At 40.0% G+C, this 18,422-nt stretch overlaps 1 protein-coding gene across 3 annotated transcripts in view; it reads right to left on the bottom strand.

Annotated features, from left to right (window-relative positions):
• The window catches only part of ITPR2 (inositol 1,4,5-trisphosphate receptor type 2), a 266,577-nt gene that overhangs the window by 179,607 nt on the left and 68,548 nt on the right, over positions 1 to 18,422 (bottom strand). For 2 of the 3 annotated variants that reach the window (XM_080342096.1, XM_080342097.1), the window contains 7 exons: positions 16,609 to 16,653; positions 7,138 to 7,292; positions 5,679 to 5,778; positions 5,370 to 5,530; positions 2,809 to 2,950; positions 1,451 to 1,609; positions 320 to 492 (listed from right to left, as the gene is read on the bottom strand). In XM_080342096.1, coding sequence (XP_080198222.1) covers positions 320 to 492; positions 1,451 to 1,609; positions 2,809 to 2,950; positions 5,370 to 5,530; positions 5,679 to 5,778; positions 7,138 to 7,292; positions 16,609 to 16,653 — 935 coding nt within the window. The remainder of the gene's footprint in view (positions 1 to 319; positions 493 to 1,450; positions 1,610 to 2,808; positions 2,951 to 5,369; positions 5,531 to 5,678; positions 5,779 to 7,137; positions 7,293 to 16,608; positions 16,654 to 18,422) is intronic. The other variant, XM_080342098.1, reaches the window with a different exon arrangement.

The raw sequence follows: 18,422 nt of genomic DNA, 5'->3' as shown, positions 1-18,422 counted from the left end.
GTCATTTTCACAGAGAAGCTGCAGAGTTATGAGAAATTAAATTTGTTTGTTTCTCTCTGTCCCAATCGGAACTACAACCAAATTTACAAAAGTGTCTTCTAGTGTGTAAACCTTGCTTTTCAGTAGCTCTAGCTCTGAAAAGCAGAAATTGTCAAATCTCAAGTACTATAGGTGTTTCTGATATTTTCTAGCATGGCATGTTTGTTTTTCTGTGAGGTCAAAAAATATTAAGCTGAGAGAAAGAGACTGCACGACAATCTACTGGAAATATAAAAGCCTATCAATACAGGAAAAGAATGTTATGGGAACCACTTCAAACCTTGGCTCTCGATTTCTCCTGAGCAAATTAACAAACGTCTCTATTTCTTTAGCCGTGATGTGTTTCTCTAGCAGTTTTCTGTTGTTGTGCAACAAAGCTGTGATGGTGTCTTCTGCCAGAATATCATAACCAATCTGGGACTGCATGACGCAGAAGTTCTTAGCAATATATTCCTGAAAAAATGAAAATCCCCATGATGATCTGTTATGCAGTAATGTTTTTCTTTTAGCACCAGAAGAATCCAGCTCAATTACCAACCAAAATAACCCTCAAAACTTTCCTCTCTGAACTGGCCTGAACAAAAGAACATCTGAACACCTAGAACATATACCCCAAGAAACAGATTCACCATTAGGAATTACTAACTCTTCTTATTCTTTCATAAACCAAAGGAACAAATCCATAAAAATTTATACAAGTCAAGACAAGGCAACCAATTTTTTGAAAGGGAAAACCAAAAGGTTTTTATAACATTTAAGAAGCCTTCCTTCCTGAGTCTTTCCTCTTCCTTTTCTCCCCCTTCAAGACAGAAATTTTTCAATAAAGGATTAGAAAGAACACAAAGAAGCCAGACATAGCAGCTCAATGTTTTATCTCCAGCCTCTTTAGTCCTATAAAGTTCATGCAGTTTTTCCCCGCTGCAACGTGCAAAGCGCTCAGCACCATGTTCTGAAATATCTCTTGCTCACAGGGAGTCTCCCGCAGTGGGAAATCAGGCTACCTGATAGAATAACCTCCAGTTTGATTCACTGCCATTCCTCCACAAATACTTAAGCAACAAGAACCCAGGCAGTTTTGTAGACTCCCCACTTTACAACCCAGAGTCCAAGAGCATGGTTTTAACAACAGAAAGCCCACGAATGAAGGAGAGGAACACAGCCTCAGTGGGAGCCTGTGAAGGTATAAGGTGAGCTTATGATATTCATTGCTGAAAATTAATACACAAATGCCTACAAAATAAAAACACCGTTCCTCAGCATGAGGCAGTATATGACAGTGACTTCTTTCTTATGACTAAAGTCAGACCTTTCACCACCCCTTAACACAAAATTACCACAAAATCCCATCTGTAAATGCAGTGAGTATATTATTACAGAAATCATGAGGAAAATTATCTCGAATACTACTGACCTGGTTCTTCCTATAGTCCTGCTGGGAATGTCTGAGAACTCTGTAACATAATCTTAACATGTATTTGTACGGGGCATATCTCTGGTCACCTAGGTCTTCAAGTCTCAGCATTGATCCTTCACCTTTGTCCTTAAAAGGAGCTTTGAGGATCCCAAATATCTGTTCAAAATCAAAATCACTGAGAATAAAAATCAAACCAAGATTTTTGCTCATAGCAGTCAATGGAAGTGTCCTCTGACAGGATCAGCACAAGGGATATATTGACCAAAGTCCAAAGGGAATCACTGCACTTGTATTTAGTCATATGTAGGTGAGTGGAGGCACACCAACGGTCTCCAGTATTACAGCTTTATATATTTAGCTTTAAATTTCCCACCAACTTGATTGACATTGCTTTCTCTTGACTGCTGTCTCCAGCTTAAAACATTGTAAGTTACGTGCCTTAACTTTGGATAAATTAAGCATGAAAAAGGAGTACAAGACTGACTAATGGCCTGTTTCATCCTTTTCACTGTTTTTTTAAATTTCAGTAAACTACTAGAAGAGAATATTAATTCTGATTTACATACAAGCTGGCCCTCATACAAAGTCAGGGATCCATAAGGGCATCAGAATTTTTGGGCTATGAAGATGATGAGAGGTCTGGAGAGAGTTGGGTCTGTTCAGCCTGGAGAACAGAAGGCTGAGAGGGGATCTTATCAATGCTTATAAATATCTCAAGGGTAGATGTCAAGAGGACGAGACCAGACCCTTTTCAGTGGTGCCAACAACAGGAAAAGGGGCAATGGTCACAGACTGAAGCACAGGAGGTTCTATCTGAATATGAGGAGAAACCTCTCTACTTTGAGGGTGCCAGAGCACTGGAATAGGCTGCCCAGAGAGGTTGTGGAGTCTCCTTCTCTGGAGACATTCAGCAATTGCCTGGACACATTCCTGTGCAATCTGCTCTACGTGAACCTGCTTTAGGAGGTTGGACTAGATGATCACCAGAGGTCTCTTCCAACCCCAACCACTCTGTGATTCTGTGTGATTTTTCCTATATGGGGAACATCTGCAGGACTGGGACCATGTAGCAAACCTCTTTCAAATTTGGTTAACAATTTGCTAACAAATACAACCTTGGAAGTCATCAGAAGCACAAGAAACTAACAGATAGCAGACTTGGCCCCACATACTTCTATCTGATTCAAAGACCAAAAGGCAAGCTTTGACTAATGAATATCATACCTATCCAGTCCAGTCAGAGACAAACCCAATATGGCATAAGCCTAGCTCCTGAAAAATAACATTTTCTCAAGCTACTCTCTCCTACGATCTGTTTGTAAATAAAAGCAAATTATTAATATAGTAGGACATACCTGAGCCAATATATTCTGTTCCCTCATTAATTTTTGTCGTTCCCGGTTTGGCTTAGTAACAACCACATCCAAAACTTCCTGCCCATTATTAGGTACATCAGCAACAAAGAAAATGAGATCTTCCAGTAGCTTGGTTACAAACCTAGAATGAATAGACAGATCATTATTATATACAGTCACTCAACACTTGCTAGGATTCATTAAGAAAGAAAATCACCTTTTAGAACAAGCTTTATCTAGCACAATGGAACCTCAATCACTGCAAAGTTAAGTTTGACACGTACTTAAGGATTCCAGGCCTTACTTCAGCAGAGGCTTAAATACATCACAAGGATGTTTACTAAGGCATTAAACAACAACCAGAGGGAAAAAGAGAGAAAAATATAGGATGCTGGATTGATGCAGAGTATTCAGAAATCTAAAATCTATACCAGCTTGCCTCAAGGCACAGCAACAGTTGAAAGACACTTATGCAGGCTAGGAAGGATCTCCATAGTTTATGATGGACATGGGTCCGTGAAACAAGATGATGGACTCACTAGAGGAATAAAAACATTCTACAGCTAGACTATTTCCCTACTGACTCAACAAACTATTGAGAAATTATTATATTTATTTCACTCATTCTTTGCTACACGAAAGAAGATTTGGCAGAAACAAGTGCTAAGAAATATGGAGGCAGTTGTAAATCCTTCTCTCGCACCTTCAGAAAATCCAAAAAGAAAGAAAACGATCAGTGGTCATTGCCACCTTGTTACTAATATACCTCGCTAGGCATGCACAGAGAGTATGGCTGCCCACAGATTTCAGTGAATCTTCCTTAAAAGAACTAGCAATCTTTTACAGACAAAGCCCAGCATGTCCCCTAGCCCGGGGGGAACATCAACTGAATTTGGACGATATCTAGTCTATAGTTACTAAACCTCTAGGTATGCTATGAAAGTGGCCAGGAGATGCTCCTCAGATTTTCAAAGTTGTCTCTGGGAGCCAGACACAAAGCTTCCACCAGGCTTCCTAGATTGCTGCTTGATGCTCCAAGCCTGTCAGTGTTTAAGGGGCATTTGGACAATGCCCTAAACGACACACATTAACTTTTGGTCAGCCCTGAATTGGTCAGGCAGCTGGACTAGAGGATCAATGTAGGTCCCTTCCAACTGAAATACCCTATTCTATTCCCCACAAGAGGGCTGGGCTGTTCAGCTAAACCCTCTGAGTGAGCTTTAGTTTTAAAAGTCACAGCCCACTAGTGGAGAACAGCAAGGTTCCCCCCAACAGAAAATTAAGAAAAGGCAGATGTAGGGTGAAGGTATTAGGAATAAATTGTTGGGACCCCTACTTACCTAAGCAAGAAAGTGATAAAACAGGGAAAAGACAAGAGTGATTTCTTCCTACGGAAATCACAGGAACAAACAAATAATGGCACTACTCTGAAACCACTCTGAAATGTTTTACATGTGTGCTGCATCAACCTGTCAACATCAAGACTTGACAACACTGGGTTGCAGTGACACAGCAGTGCAAGGTTAATACAGGGATGTCACACCTTGATTATGTTGTATTGCTCCCTGGTCCAACTCAATCATGAGATGGCCCATCAGATTTTCAAGACTGAGTACCAACAGCCAGGCCATTACAGATCTGCCTGCTACTATAGATCCTCCACCTGATATTAAACCATCTGGTCTAATTGCTACTGACAACCGCCAGCAGAAATTCAGTTTTATCACCAAAAATTAACATTTTCAGCAAAAAGCTGTATATGATGTGTGATAGAACAGGAGTTACAAATTAACACTGCCAGAGATGCTGCCTAGTAATAAGTTTAACCACAGACAGCTGAAAATAAATAGCCAACTACATAACTGGCAGTGGGATATATTTGGCTACGATGTACAACAAAATCCCTTAATTCAGGGGCGGGTGTGAAGAACAGACACTCTAATAGCGCTACGGCTGAAACACAGATGAATATAAAGGGTAAACACCAAAATGATGTAAAAAAAAAAAAAAAAAAAAAAAAAAAGAAAAAGAGAAGAGGGAAAAATGGAAATAAGAAAGGGAAGGGACTACCAGGGCAGCTTCTCGGTCACTCTGAGACTTTCTTTTAGTGCTTTAGCAGCAAGAACATGTGGTACAGTGAAATCCACACAGATCAAGAGCCCAGCATGCTGCTCACCATACAGACGGCTTTCTTGTACATGAAAATCAAATGCAGTGGATCCCCACGTCAGAGCTCAGAAGCGGAATATTACAGGAAAATAAGACAAACACTTTGCTGTTCTCCAGGGAGCTACCCATTTATTTATGCAATCAGTGAGCTGAGGCAGTGCTGTTTACCCCCATTTTACAGATGAGGTACACAGACCAGCCTGAGGTGCAGCACGGATGCTCTGACAGAGATGGAATTTAATCCCAGGCTAGCACTCTCAGTATTGAAGTGTCCTCTCCCAATTGCCTCTATGTCCGCACAGATGTTACTAACTTACCCACAACTGTGATACTATGATGTCATGAGTAACCAAACACCAGTTTATGAGGGGAAAAAATTAAAACTCACTAACCTCCTTTCATTCTGAGTTATTGTTCCATTCTCCAGCTTTTTAACAGTTGATGCTAGAACTTTGTTTGCGTCATTGGCAAAATCTAGGTCTCTGACCTCAGACAGAGGAACCGATACGATGGCAAAAGCTTCCTTGTCCTCTTTTGTTTGGCACGTTCCAATCTGCAACAGTTTTTGGTTTAATATGAGTAAGTAATCCTCTTACCTTTATCCTAGTTATTATGCTTATTTTATATGTTAGAAGTGAGATTGTCAGTAGAGAACTTCAGGAATGAGTTTGAGATTCCAACTCCAAGATATACGTGTTTACCTTCAACATCACAGGCCTCTCTTCATCAGTATCTATTGGAATGCTGGTACTAGTGACCCAAGTGTTAGTGCATAAATGCCTCAGTCGGACATATGAGTTCCTAAAAGGAGAACAAAGCAAAGAACAGGTTAGATGGATCAGTCCTGAGCTAAAGTGGGCAAGGTGGGATGCAAAGCAACATGTGATTATGATGTGATGTGAGACTTGAGGGCATGGGTCACAACAGCCACTCATGACAAAAGGGTGAGGGAGACCTAAAAGATACTGTAGTACTCTTTTCCTTTGTTTCTTCCTTTCTCCACCAGAACAAACAGCATCCTGGGATTATGCAGAATGCTGGGTTTAAGTATTTTCATAGGCCTAGGAGTAAAATATTCCCTAAATAAAAAATTTAAAAGGAAGATGCTACAAAACCCCATCTGAATATAAATATATTTTGCGAATAAAACCAATTATTTTCTTAGTATTTTTTCTTCAGAGTAACTAATTCCTTCAAGCTGTCACAGCACAAAAGCCAGAAAGCAAAACTGATCACAGTTTCACAGCTTCACCATTATGATCTGCAAACCCTTTTTCCAGAGAGCAAGCATTTACAGTACCAGTTCTCAAGTGAAAATCAACTGAGCAAAGAGCAGACATGAGATTCTTCTAAATTATTTCCATATGAAAATTTGTGGCATTATTAAAAAGCAGAGCTGAGAAATAAATTATAATTTTTACTCTGAATTCTACCTTTTAAATATATTCACTGTGGTCTTCATTCACGGTCTCCCTTTCGTGCTGATGTGCTTGAGTATTTAAGTAAGTAAATTACTTGGCAACACTTAGCATAGCAGATACACTTCAAAGCCCATACATCAGTATTTGTGGGTACCCAGCTTTACAATCAACCTTCATAACAACTAGCCCCAAGTGTCTGTATGCCCATTCAGTCACAACCAACACCATGTGACTTACCCAGCCAATCTCAGCCAACCAACACAGTTGAAATTTCAAATATTCACAATTAAAACCCAGAAGCCACCTGCTGAATTCATTTGAATAACAAATGTGTTCAGTGGCATCATGATCTGACAGGTAAAGAGAAGCCCCGTTCACTGTACACATTATTTTGTTGGGAACAACTAAGTTAGATCTATTAGCAGTGCATTTTTTTCAAACAGTGCACAGGGCTCAATTCTGTCCTCATATATCCGTGCAATATTTAGCCCATTATTTTTCTCTTCACAGACTCTCTTCAAGTGTCACTTGTTTTATCCTTATAATTATTTTACCCAGTCACAGCAGCAGTATCATGTTTTATACATCCCTTGTTTATCCATGAACACTCCTCATATTTTAACTGAAGGATAATACTTGCTCGTGTTTGATTTTTTATGCTTTACTCACCATCATAAGGCTAGGAAGAAACCCTGTCAGTGCAGAACTATTTTTCGCTCTTTTTTGCTTTTTTTTTTACCTTGGAACCAGGCAATCAGCTCTCTGAAGAGTGGTGGCATCCAGTTCAAAGAGAGATGCGATGTCATTTCCATGTGGCACCGAGACCAAAGTATACATAATCTTCTCCCCTGCTTGGCGTTTCTTCTTTGAAGCGGGAAGGTCGCCGTCTCTCTGCTGATTCGGCACAAGGGTTATTTGCTTGCATCAAGACCCATTATAAATTCTCCAATTACCTTGCAGACAAGTAATACTTCTGAATTGTACTTTTTTGCTTCTTTTACATTCTAGTAAGAATGTACTATGACTGGCTTTGAGTGTGTAACCAGAAGGATGCACTTTGCCCCAGGCACATGGGGTCTCAGACAGTCATTATAACAACAGGAGGTCACAAGCTACAGAGAGACTGCAGTCCTGTATACATTATTACTTGACACCTACCGCTTCAAAAAACCTGCGGTAGCTGCAGACCCTCCACTCCCAACAGGTGTAACTACACACTGCTGGTTTGGAAAGGGCCAAGGTTAAAAGAAGAGAACTAATTAAAACTGGATTTTTACAAGGGGGATGGAGATTACAAAAGTAAGCAATTTGTCTAATTCTACAGTTGTTTTAAGTTTGCCTCTTTCCTCCTCACCATACGCTCAGAATCACAAGAACACACTTTCCAAACTTGCCACAGGAAGCAGGGGGACACACAAAGCACCGGCTGGAGTCTATAAGAAATCTTAGCAGGGGCTGATAAGGCATTGGAGGCTGGATCTAACAGAGTGTGCCCACTGACACAGGATAAGTTTGTTCCCTTGGAAGTGCCCAGCTTTCAAGTGACAGGTACAACATTGTGTTGGTGCCCCAGGAGAGGCTTGTGAATCCAAGGTGGTGATCTTCCTCCCGCCATCCGCTGAAGGTCCATGGGAATTTTGTGACCTGGCACACAGAGCACCCCTCTTCATCTTTAGTTACCTACACACCCTTGTCTTCGCAGACTCCAAACACTACCTTCCCTAAGCACATATGTTTGCCTGAAGGAGTAATGCAGAGTCTTGGCCCTTAACCACACAGCAACCAAAAGAATTACTGGCATAAGTAAAAGCTGCTCCTCTGGGGTGTTAAATTGCACATATTGCAAAAGACTAATGACTAATTAAGAGACTGGCAGTCCTGGGCCCTTCACATACACAAAATATATCATGGGGGACAAAGGAAAAGAGGAATGAAGAAAGCCAGAAGAGAAAAATCAAACACTGGAAACCTGGGACACTGTTATTATGATTTATAGTGCACCACTATGGAAGAGAGGTACAAAGCACTGTAAAGAGGCTAGACTGTACTCATTTTGCATTAGTACCTTGATTAAAGCCAAACTGTAAGGGATAATCAAGGGCAAAGCTTTGATTATTCATATTGCCAATTGATTAAGCAACAAAATCAAGAATGAGTGAAACTATGTAAGAAATAGCTAGTTATTGTCTCATTTCAAGGCATTTTTTTGAATCCTTCCAAAACAATTTTTTCATTATCAAGCCTAAAAAAATGCCAGCTTTCCATCCCATTATTTCTATGAAGGACAGAGACAGGAGGTAAAAAAAACAGGAAGAAAATCCTCTCAGGAATTTTTCTTAAGCTTATGTAGCGATTAAAATATTGTCACTAGTTTTTGAGTGAGACAAAGGCGAACCATCTCCTGTGTCTTGCACAGGAGCAAACTCTTATCTGGCAGTCCTCACATCTTTCTATACCCCACACCCAAAAATATTAGACAAAATTGCACATAAAAACTTAACCTGTATGCAAGGATTGAGAAAATAGCCAAAATTTTTGTGACTTCCATACATGTTTTACAAACTCAGGATGAGATCCAAACTGGAAATGCAGGCAAATTATCAGAGAATCCTCTTAAAAGCTTAATAGTTGTGAGTCAGAGTCTAACAACAAATAAAAATCTGCTTCCTAAAGTTCCAAATAAAAATGGAAAACTGGAACACCAGTTTAAAATTCAAGAGGTCTGTATAGGGTTCAATAGCACAGGATAGTTTTGAAGAGCATCCAGACTTCTTGATGTTTTCCATAACTTACAGTCAAATCTAGCTGGGGTTTCCCAGAAACTACCCACTCTACTATAGTTTCCAAACTGAAAAGGTCGGTGTACAAAAAGGCAGGGCACTTGATAACTTTATGCATTTTTTTTTTTCCCTCTGGGACTCTGGAAAAAATACACACCAAAATCTAAAACCATATTCTAATCTGTGTCATGATTTTTTTTTTAATTATTTTTTTTTTTACTCACTCATGAGATATTGTCTAATCTTCTCCAATAGGTCATAAAGCATGAGTATACATGCATGCGAAGGTTTCTGTGACAGGAAGCAAAGTCAAAAGCAGGTCTCCTGTGCTTCAGGAGTTCATGCTCGCTGTACAGAGTACAGAGAAGTTCATCCTGCAGTTTGGGGTTAACTCCACTCTCTCACTAGTCTCCCCAACAATCATATAGATGCTACTGAAGAACAGAGTTGGCTTATTGGGCACAAATCCTGCCAACCAGGCTTGGCACCTGTCAAATCAAATCTGGCATATGAGCCAGAGCCAGTTTTTAGTCTAAATAGAAGGTCCACTTCAACAGGGGGCAAGACAGTGTCTGTAATACTGCTGATGGCAACGCAAAGCTTTGTTGAGCAAAATCAGACCTGCACAAGAGCTGTACAGTTTTTCCAGACTGGACTCCAGCACAAACCTCAGAACTCTCCTCATTATGTTATTTTAGGACCTCAGTCACACCTCACAACCCAACCTGGATGATGAGTGTTAAGCACTAGTCATGGAAAAAAACATGTAACAAGAAGTGAGCCTCAACTTGACATCTCTGAAAGCAACTTACATATATGGATTGCATAAGAGAGGGCAACACTGTCACTACATATGAACATGCATGGATTTATATTTGTGTCTGAACTTATGTCTGAGTGCATGTGCACGTGCCTCTGTGAAAAAGCGAGAATGTACATGCACTTGCACACAGAAAGTTTCTTATGATTAACTAAATTTAGCAAGCGGTCATCAGAATCTGCACTTAACCTAACCATTATCAAATCAGCACGAGTCTATGTGAGGACGTGGAAAGAAGTGAAAGTATTAGGCTATTTCAAATTGATTAGACAATATGATTAGCTCAGGAGAAGCACTGCATTCCTAAGCAGAGGAAAACAAGATGACATTTGCTCAGGTAAGAGACTCGCATATGAGCAGATGCAGCCAGTAAAACCAGATTCAATGAAGAGAAGGGAGGAAAAAAACTATAAAGGGACTCAGATGTAGAGAGAAGAAAATTCAGCTTAAAGCAATACGAAGATGAAGCCAATGAACAGTTTCAGAGATAGTGACGTTGTGGTCAGTGACAGCCAAAGAAAGTACTCCAAAGACTTCTTTCAAAAAAAAAAAAAGCAGGTGAATTACATGCTAAGAGTATAGAGAACAGAGAAAAAGTGCAAGAAATGTGGGTAAAATAAAATTAGCAAATAGTAAACTCTTTGAGGAAAAAAAAAAAATAGCTTTGATTGTCCCAAACTACTGGCAAACTAGTGACAGGCTGTCACAAGTCAAATCTATGTATCCAAGAAGGAATCACCTCACTATCATTTACCAGTTAAATCACTTACAAGAATGTAGGAAATGCACATTGAGCTCCTCTTCTGCCTGGCTGGAGCTGGGCTGACACCTTCCTAAAATGAATGATGTGGTCCGAACACCAGGTGAGACAAAGAGCAGAGTCTGGCTGCTCTGTCCAACAAACTCCAAGTGTCCACCCAAGGACAGGACTGACCCCCAGTCACCAGCCTCATTCTGCAGCTGTACAACAAAGCACACACAGGAGGGGGAACCAAAAACACCCCTGCCATACAGCCAGCAGCCCCAGCACTCTTCCAGGATGGACTCGTCTAGGAAAGCAAAGGCTGAGAGTTCAATAAAAGGAGTCCTAACTAGTGAAAACAAACAGCCATTTTGCTGAGGAGTGGAAATATGGATCCAGGCTCACAGGAAAGTTCATAAACTCCTGGGCTACCACCACTGATGTGCAGTGCATTATACCTGTTTGAAACAAAGCTTAAAAAAAACACAAAAAACAAACCACCCAAAAGACATAATACTGTGCTTGTAATTTGAAGGGCAAATTTAATGTAACTGGAGACAAATCCCATACTGTAATCAGAGACAAAATTAACAGGTACAATCAGATTTGTCTTTCTTGAGACTCGTAGCCCAGCAGATAACCCTTCTTCACAGCTCTTGATATAATTTGCTAGTAATTGTGACCCAAATCCCCATTATTCACCTCAACTGCATATCATGCCTAAAATTCAGGAGATTTACAGAGATTTGCTTATGGAGGGGCCTGCCTTTCAGCTGCAAAAAGCAATACAAAAACATGACAGACCTGAAATAGGTTTTCTTTTAGAAACTCAATCTACAATTCCAATAGGTAAAGACACCTCTTGTGGCATAGAGGCAGACAAGGATAATGCCCTGCTCCTGAATGAATACATTAAGCTGCACTACAGATTTCAGCAGAAATTAAATTTAATAGCAGCCAGAATTCTGAAAATGCCTGTTAAATCCAGTACAATGTGGTATTCTCAATATGTTAACCCAGTTTAGGAGGCTCTCACAAAACCAGCATTTTCAGAGAGCAGTAATATGAGCAGAACTCCATAGGTTAGATGATTTTTAAAATTCTGTATGAAAAGAAAGTCGAGTAAATTAATGGCCAGCCTTGCTCCTGCGTGTTACAAAGCCCTGGCAGACAGCACAGCAGTTAGCCTCCCGTAACACCTTCACTGTTGACTCATTTGTGAGTCATCGCAATTTTAGCAGAGACATCACGTTGCAATTCTGTTGTTAGGAGCCAGAGACGTTCTGTAAGAAACAATGTATGCACTCTCAGAGCTGATTCAGACCTGTGTGCAGCAGCAGAATAGTAATAATGTGCCGGCATCCCTGTCTCCCCTGCTCCCCCCAGCCTCTCAAGTGGTCTGACTGCTGGCTTTATATAAGCAGAAACACTGCCATTTTAAAGCTGATGATTTTTCTTCCTTTGTTCTCTTTAAAAAAAAGTTTTTCAGATTGTTTATTGCCAGGTTAATTCCTAACCAAGCCTTTAGAAAAACAATAAATTCCCCAAGCCTATTCTACTTGCTTGAACTGCATCACCTGTGTCCCACATCATAAAATTTTAATTATAGAAACTTAGTTGCTGCAAGGTAAAAAAAAAATATCAATTTTTAAAAAATAATTCACAGTGTTTATGCCGAAAAAGTCACCTGGATTGCAAGTAAGAAAGAAAACTTTAAATTGTAGGGTTATTTGGAATTCATAAATATAGATAAGCAGAAGGCATGTCAAACAGAGGTATGTCAAATTGCACCTGTAAGTCCATGGTAGAACTGCCCAGCTTCTTTACAGGAAAAGTAAATACATACTAGTCTCAATACTAAGAAAAATCTCAACAATAAAAGCCAGTTTGGAACTGGTTAAGACTAGCACTCTCTCAGGAAAATGCAGACAAATGGAGTTAAGGTACCTATCCAAAGACAGCCTTTAATACAAAGGTGCTAACAAATGCCAGGTTCCCAGCTGTTCTTGACATTTTCCTAATGTTTATAGCATTGTTCTGGATGCTGTACATTTCTGTGATTAGAAATAATAGACTACTTTGCAGCATAAAACACACCAATTTTGGATTTAATAGGAGCTGTAACACAGAGCACTGAGTTTTGATGCATGATACACTGCAATCTCCTAGACTTCAAGAGATTAAGAGCGTATGTATCCTGGGCTGCATCAAAAGCAGCATGACCAGAAGATCAATGGAGGTGATTCTCCCCATCCACTCTGCTCTCCTGAGACCCCACCTGGAGTACTACACCCAGCTCTGGTGCTCCCAACATAAGAAGGACATGGACCTGTCTGGAGCGAGTTCAGAGCAGGGCACAAAGATGATCAGAGGGCTGGGAACACCTCTCCTATGAAGACAGGCTGAGAGAGTTGGGGTTGTTTAGGCTGGAGAATAAAACGCTCCAAGGAGACCTTCTAGCAGCACTCCAGTACCTAAAGGGGACCTACAAGAAAGCTGGAGAGGGACTTTTCACAAGGGTCTGTAGTGATAGGACATGGGGTAATGACTTAAAACTGAAAGAGAGTAGATTTAGATCAGATATAAGGAAGAAATTCTTCGCTGTGAAAGTGGTGAGACGCTGGAACAGGCTGCCCAGAGAAGCTGTGGATGCCCCATCCCTGAGAGTGCTCAAGGCCAGGTTGGATGGGGCTTTGAGCAACCTGGTCTAGTGGAAGGTGTCCCTGCCCATGGCAGGGGGGTGGAACTAGGTGATCTTTGAGGTCACTTTCAACTCAACCCATTCTATGATTCTATGAAGAAGCCTTTAAATCACAAAAAGGTCTTCCCATTAAAAAAAAAAAAAAAAATCTTCTGGAGTTTAGATGTCAGAAAAATGAATATAAACAATATTAATCAACTCACTGTAAGGCTAAATTTTACCAGAAATAAAAGCAATGTTTCACAAACAATTTGGCTGGATTCTCAGGAAGCAGACCAAAACTGAGCGATGAACTGCAGTCCAAACACATCCTTAATGCCTGGGAACAAAAGTCCTAGTGACTTCCAGTAATATTTATGTTCTCCAGAGCCAAAACTCTTTCAGACTCTTGAACGACTTAAGGCAAGGCAGAAAAGATGCACTTAGGCAGAACCTGGGTGCCTATGCCCACCACTGCACCATGGAAAATCCTTCTCCGTTGCTGCTTCCTTAAATTCAGTTGCCTAAGCAACTGTGATCAGGATTTGTAAACCAGGCAGTGAAAACACACTGGAAGCCCCATCGCAAATTTAGGAGTTAAGGGTTGGCACGAAACGCACACATGGCTGTGTCGCCCTTAAAACCCATATGACAGAGAAGGAGCTGGTACCCTTTTACTCAACAGACCAGTAGAGAAAAGCAAAACACAGGCTGCAGGCTCAGTTTCTTCTTTCAGCTGAAACAATTCAAGTGTGCGCCTTCCATTTCCCTGCTACTCAGACTTCAAATTTTGCCTGGGCACGTTCACTTCCACCTCCCCTTCTAGAGAAAATTTACTTCACAGCTAGTATTTCAAAATTAATCACTTCAAAAGATAAAAAAGAAGATGACTTTGCAGTGAATCAGTTAGGCAGTCACCTGGTAGAAGAAACACTAAATGAAAACCATGGAGCAAAGAAAGTGTGTGTGCTTTAGGTTATGTGCATATTGGATACAAGACTGATATAGCTGGCCCTTAAAGAACTCCAAATATTATCAGATTCTTGCACTTCTGAGGGATAATACAAAACACTGCACCATTCTAACATAAAAGAAATTCCTGCACAGGGATGTGAAACTTTCCTGCTCAATTGCTCAAGGCCAGAAAGAAGGCTTCAAACAGCCATTGCTGACTCATGCTATTTCCAACAAGACTACAAATGAGTGAAGGATGCAAAAGGATTTCTACCATGCTAGAACTGCCTGTAGGCTTGGATTTACATGGAGGTGTTACCAAATATTGTTAGTTCTTTCACAATTTTTTTTTCACAAGGAAGTGCTGTCTGCATAAACTAAAATTTCCATGGACACATCACTTTTGATCCTCCATCAGTTTTTATTAAATTTTCATTTGAAGTATTTGTTTAATCTGATTTCTCAGGTCTGGGTTTTTGGGTGAAACGAATATTCAGGAAGATTAAGCCAAACTGTTAGAGAAGTCACCTTTAACATCCATGTTCAGATTACTCTCGTGCCTTCTTCATTATCCAGTCCAGGGAATATTTAACTATTTAGATGAACTGGAATTGATACAACTGAAAACCCTATACCATCTCTAAATTAGTACAGGATGGTAACATGGGATTGGAGCCTTGTTGATGAGGACCTAACATCTACCCCATATATGCTTTCCTAGGTCTTACTCCAGACTAGCTGGAGTCTGGTTTTCTGACCCGGGCACCCATGAAAGGTTGGAGCACATTAGATACATTCCAGGAGTGTGTGTATCTTTCTACTTTCATCCAGCAGCATACAAGTTTACATGCTCTGAGATTGCTCTGCAAAGTGAATTGCAGTGTCTTAAATAGGGAATAACCAGGAGATTCAATTCAAAGGTGCCGTCATGATGTGAACTACAATGTTAATGCAGACACACGCCTATGAGACAAGCTCTAATGAGCAAGAACCCAAGCATTTCCAAGGAAGCGCTCTACTCCCTATGGTGTTCAAGAACTTATCTCAATTTCCATTTGAAAGTTCCAAGGGCTTCAAGTGTCATTCCAATACAAAAGAGAAACAACTGGTGGAATTTTCATATTTTCATGAGAAAGAATTCTCATTTCTTTGGACAGCCGAGCTGTTATTGCAATATGACCATTAATACCAAATACCAGGGAAGATGGAAAAGCGATGTTGCCATCTTCTACAAAAGTCTCCATTTTTATTTAGATTGCAGTCCTGAAGGCATGTGATTATGTAAGAATCTTGGGTTTCATTTCATGAAAAATAAGAAATTCTTCCCCATGCAGAGAAAAACTTGAATATGTGTCCCCTAAAAGAACAAAAGCCAGAAGGCAAACAGAAAGAAACTAAATTGAATTCTTTCAAAGAAGATCTCAGCTTTTTCAAGGCAATCACATGAATTTGATGGAGGAAAGATTATTTTTTGGACTATTTGTTGTCTCAATAAGATTCCCCCAGGGTTTTAACTCCACTTCCTTCACACATTATAAACTACAACATGTCTGGCCTTCCCTTGTCAGCAGGAATTAGCTAGCATGCTCTTGACATTGTACAAGGCAAAGGTTGTTGTTGCCTCCTAGGCAAAGGCCATAAGGCCTTTGGCCAACCTGTCCACACTGCAGCAAGGACAACTTGGATTCTTGTGCAGATGTCACTGTAGAGTTGCACTGAAGGGCTCAGACAAAGCTTGTGCCTGAGTATGTGCTTGTATGTATTCAATACAGGCAACAAAAAGTCTCAGCATGTTCATAGATTTAGAGCCACACAAACATGCCCCAAGGGGGCTTGTCTTCACTACAAGAGGCTCAGAATTGGTACCAGCACATAAGTAACCAGACCTGCTTGTCCCTGCTTTTCTTGCTAAAGAGGGTGGTGGGTTTTGCCATGAAGTAATACATCTGATTTGAGAAGCATTAATACATTTAATATCTGCAGTCACCAACTAGAACAGCAGCCAATTTGATGCAGAATTTGAATTTTTCCTATTATTTGCCTTACACAAGGGAAAGGTTCCTGTAATACCAGTTCTGAGCTGCATCCTGGCTTACATGGGATATGGAAAACAATCCCAGCAGCCGTGACATGTCAATAAAAGGAAAGCAATGAAGGACTTTCATGTGTTGGGCTGTATTTGGGTAAGGATACAGTATTTCCCAGACTACATGCAACATATAAATTCCACTTACCAAAGCTTTTCCTTCATTATTACCTTCTGAATAGTGTGGGTTAAGCTGGAAAAGAAAAGAAGTCAAATACTATCTCGATAGCTTTTAGACATTTCAGAACTGGGGGAAGAGGGATCGGTTCAGTTCTCCATTATGTATCCACCCTGCAAAAGGACAGTGGAGTATGAAGAAGCAGAATGAGAACGAGAGTATGAGAATTACTAATTCAGTTTCTGATTGACTTAACAGGCTATGTCCTCCCTTCAAAAAAAGCACATCTTGCAATCAAGCTTGTTAGCTCAAGAGAAGAATCTCAAATTACCTAAATCAAAAGGAGTGATGGAGAAAGCACAGATAGTTACTAAACACAGCAAGTTACAGTCACCTACACATATACACACGCAACCACTTGCAGAATTGACCTTGAGCAGATATACTGAGATAAAATATAACGTGCCTCATGTCTACTAAGATGTTACAGGAAGACAGCAAACTTGGAATAAACACATCTTTGAAACAGGAATGGCAATGCCACTATAGACAAGTGTTTAATTACCCTATGATCCTGTTTAACCATTATTAATGGGGATAATACTTTCTATGTCATACCAGGATTATCGAGTATTAATTAGTAATTAAAGCAGTATGTGGAGCTTGGATGAAAGATACTATATAAGTGCAAAGTATTACTATTTAAGAGCATTTAATATGATTTTACTTTTGACAAGGGAAATATGTAGACTAGAAGATGAGGGATTATGTAGGCAGATACATACTCAAATAAACAAACACACATACACGCACACACTGGCTGCAAAAGATTTGACTTACATAATGAAACAATTTTGCCTCAATATTTGCCATATTCCCTGACACAGGATATGCCTTCAACATATTGAAAATGCTGAAGTAAAATTATTAGTTATATAAGGTAATTCAGTTTTTAAGCAACGAAAAAACATCTATACATCTTACAGAGAAGTACAGTCATGTTCTTGGCTTGAATTTGGCATTACCAGTGTGGAAAAGCCAGAAGTAAATTGCACAGGGCAAGGTGAACAAATCCCAGTAAAACTTTTCAGTATCCTACCATCACACATCTAACATCACACAAACAACTACTGTGAAGAGGTTTTAAGTTTATAAGGTTTTTCTTAATACTGTATCATTTATATCACTTCATCCAAAAAGCCAGCTACTCTCCACATTACAAGCCTGAAGAAAGGAGGAAAATGTTTAGATATTCCTAAAATTGCTGAAAATACCTTCCCTCTGTGTCATGACTTGATGTGCTGACATGGAAATCATAGAATCAGTTCAGTTGGAAGAGACCCCCAGGATCATCGAGTCAAACCATAACTTAACTCTGGCACTAAACCATGTCCCTAAGAACTTCATCTAAATGCCTTTCAAACACCTCCAGGGATGGTGACTCCACCACTTCCCTGGGCAGCCTGTTCCAATGACCAAAGTTTTATTCTCCTGTCTTAATTTCAGTATTTGCATTAGCCACTTTGTTACCCTCACAAATCCAGAGAGCCTACTTTCCTCCCTGCATTGACATCTATCCCAAATCTTGCATTTTGTTCCACTGTGACATTCTCACAGAGTCCCCTAGCTCTAACACCCACCTACTTCTGTTATAGAGTAAAAGGAATGGGAGATGAACACTGAACAACTGACAACGAGGAGATATACATATATACATACTTGTATGTATACATATATATATGTAACTGTTTTCATGCAGCTTCGGTTTCTTCATAAGTTCTTACACTTCTTTCAGCATTATATTTGTTCACCTGACACCTTAAAATAATTCTAGTAGCCAAGCT

Source organism: Nesoenas mayeri (genome assembly GCF_963082525.1).
Source record: "Nesoenas mayeri genome assembly, chromosome: 1".
NCBI classification, from domain to species: Eukaryota; Metazoa; Chordata; class Aves; order Columbiformes; family Columbidae; genus Nesoenas; species Nesoenas mayeri.
Note: the sequence above shows the minus strand (reverse complement) of the source record. Positions and strands in the feature narration are given on the sequence as shown.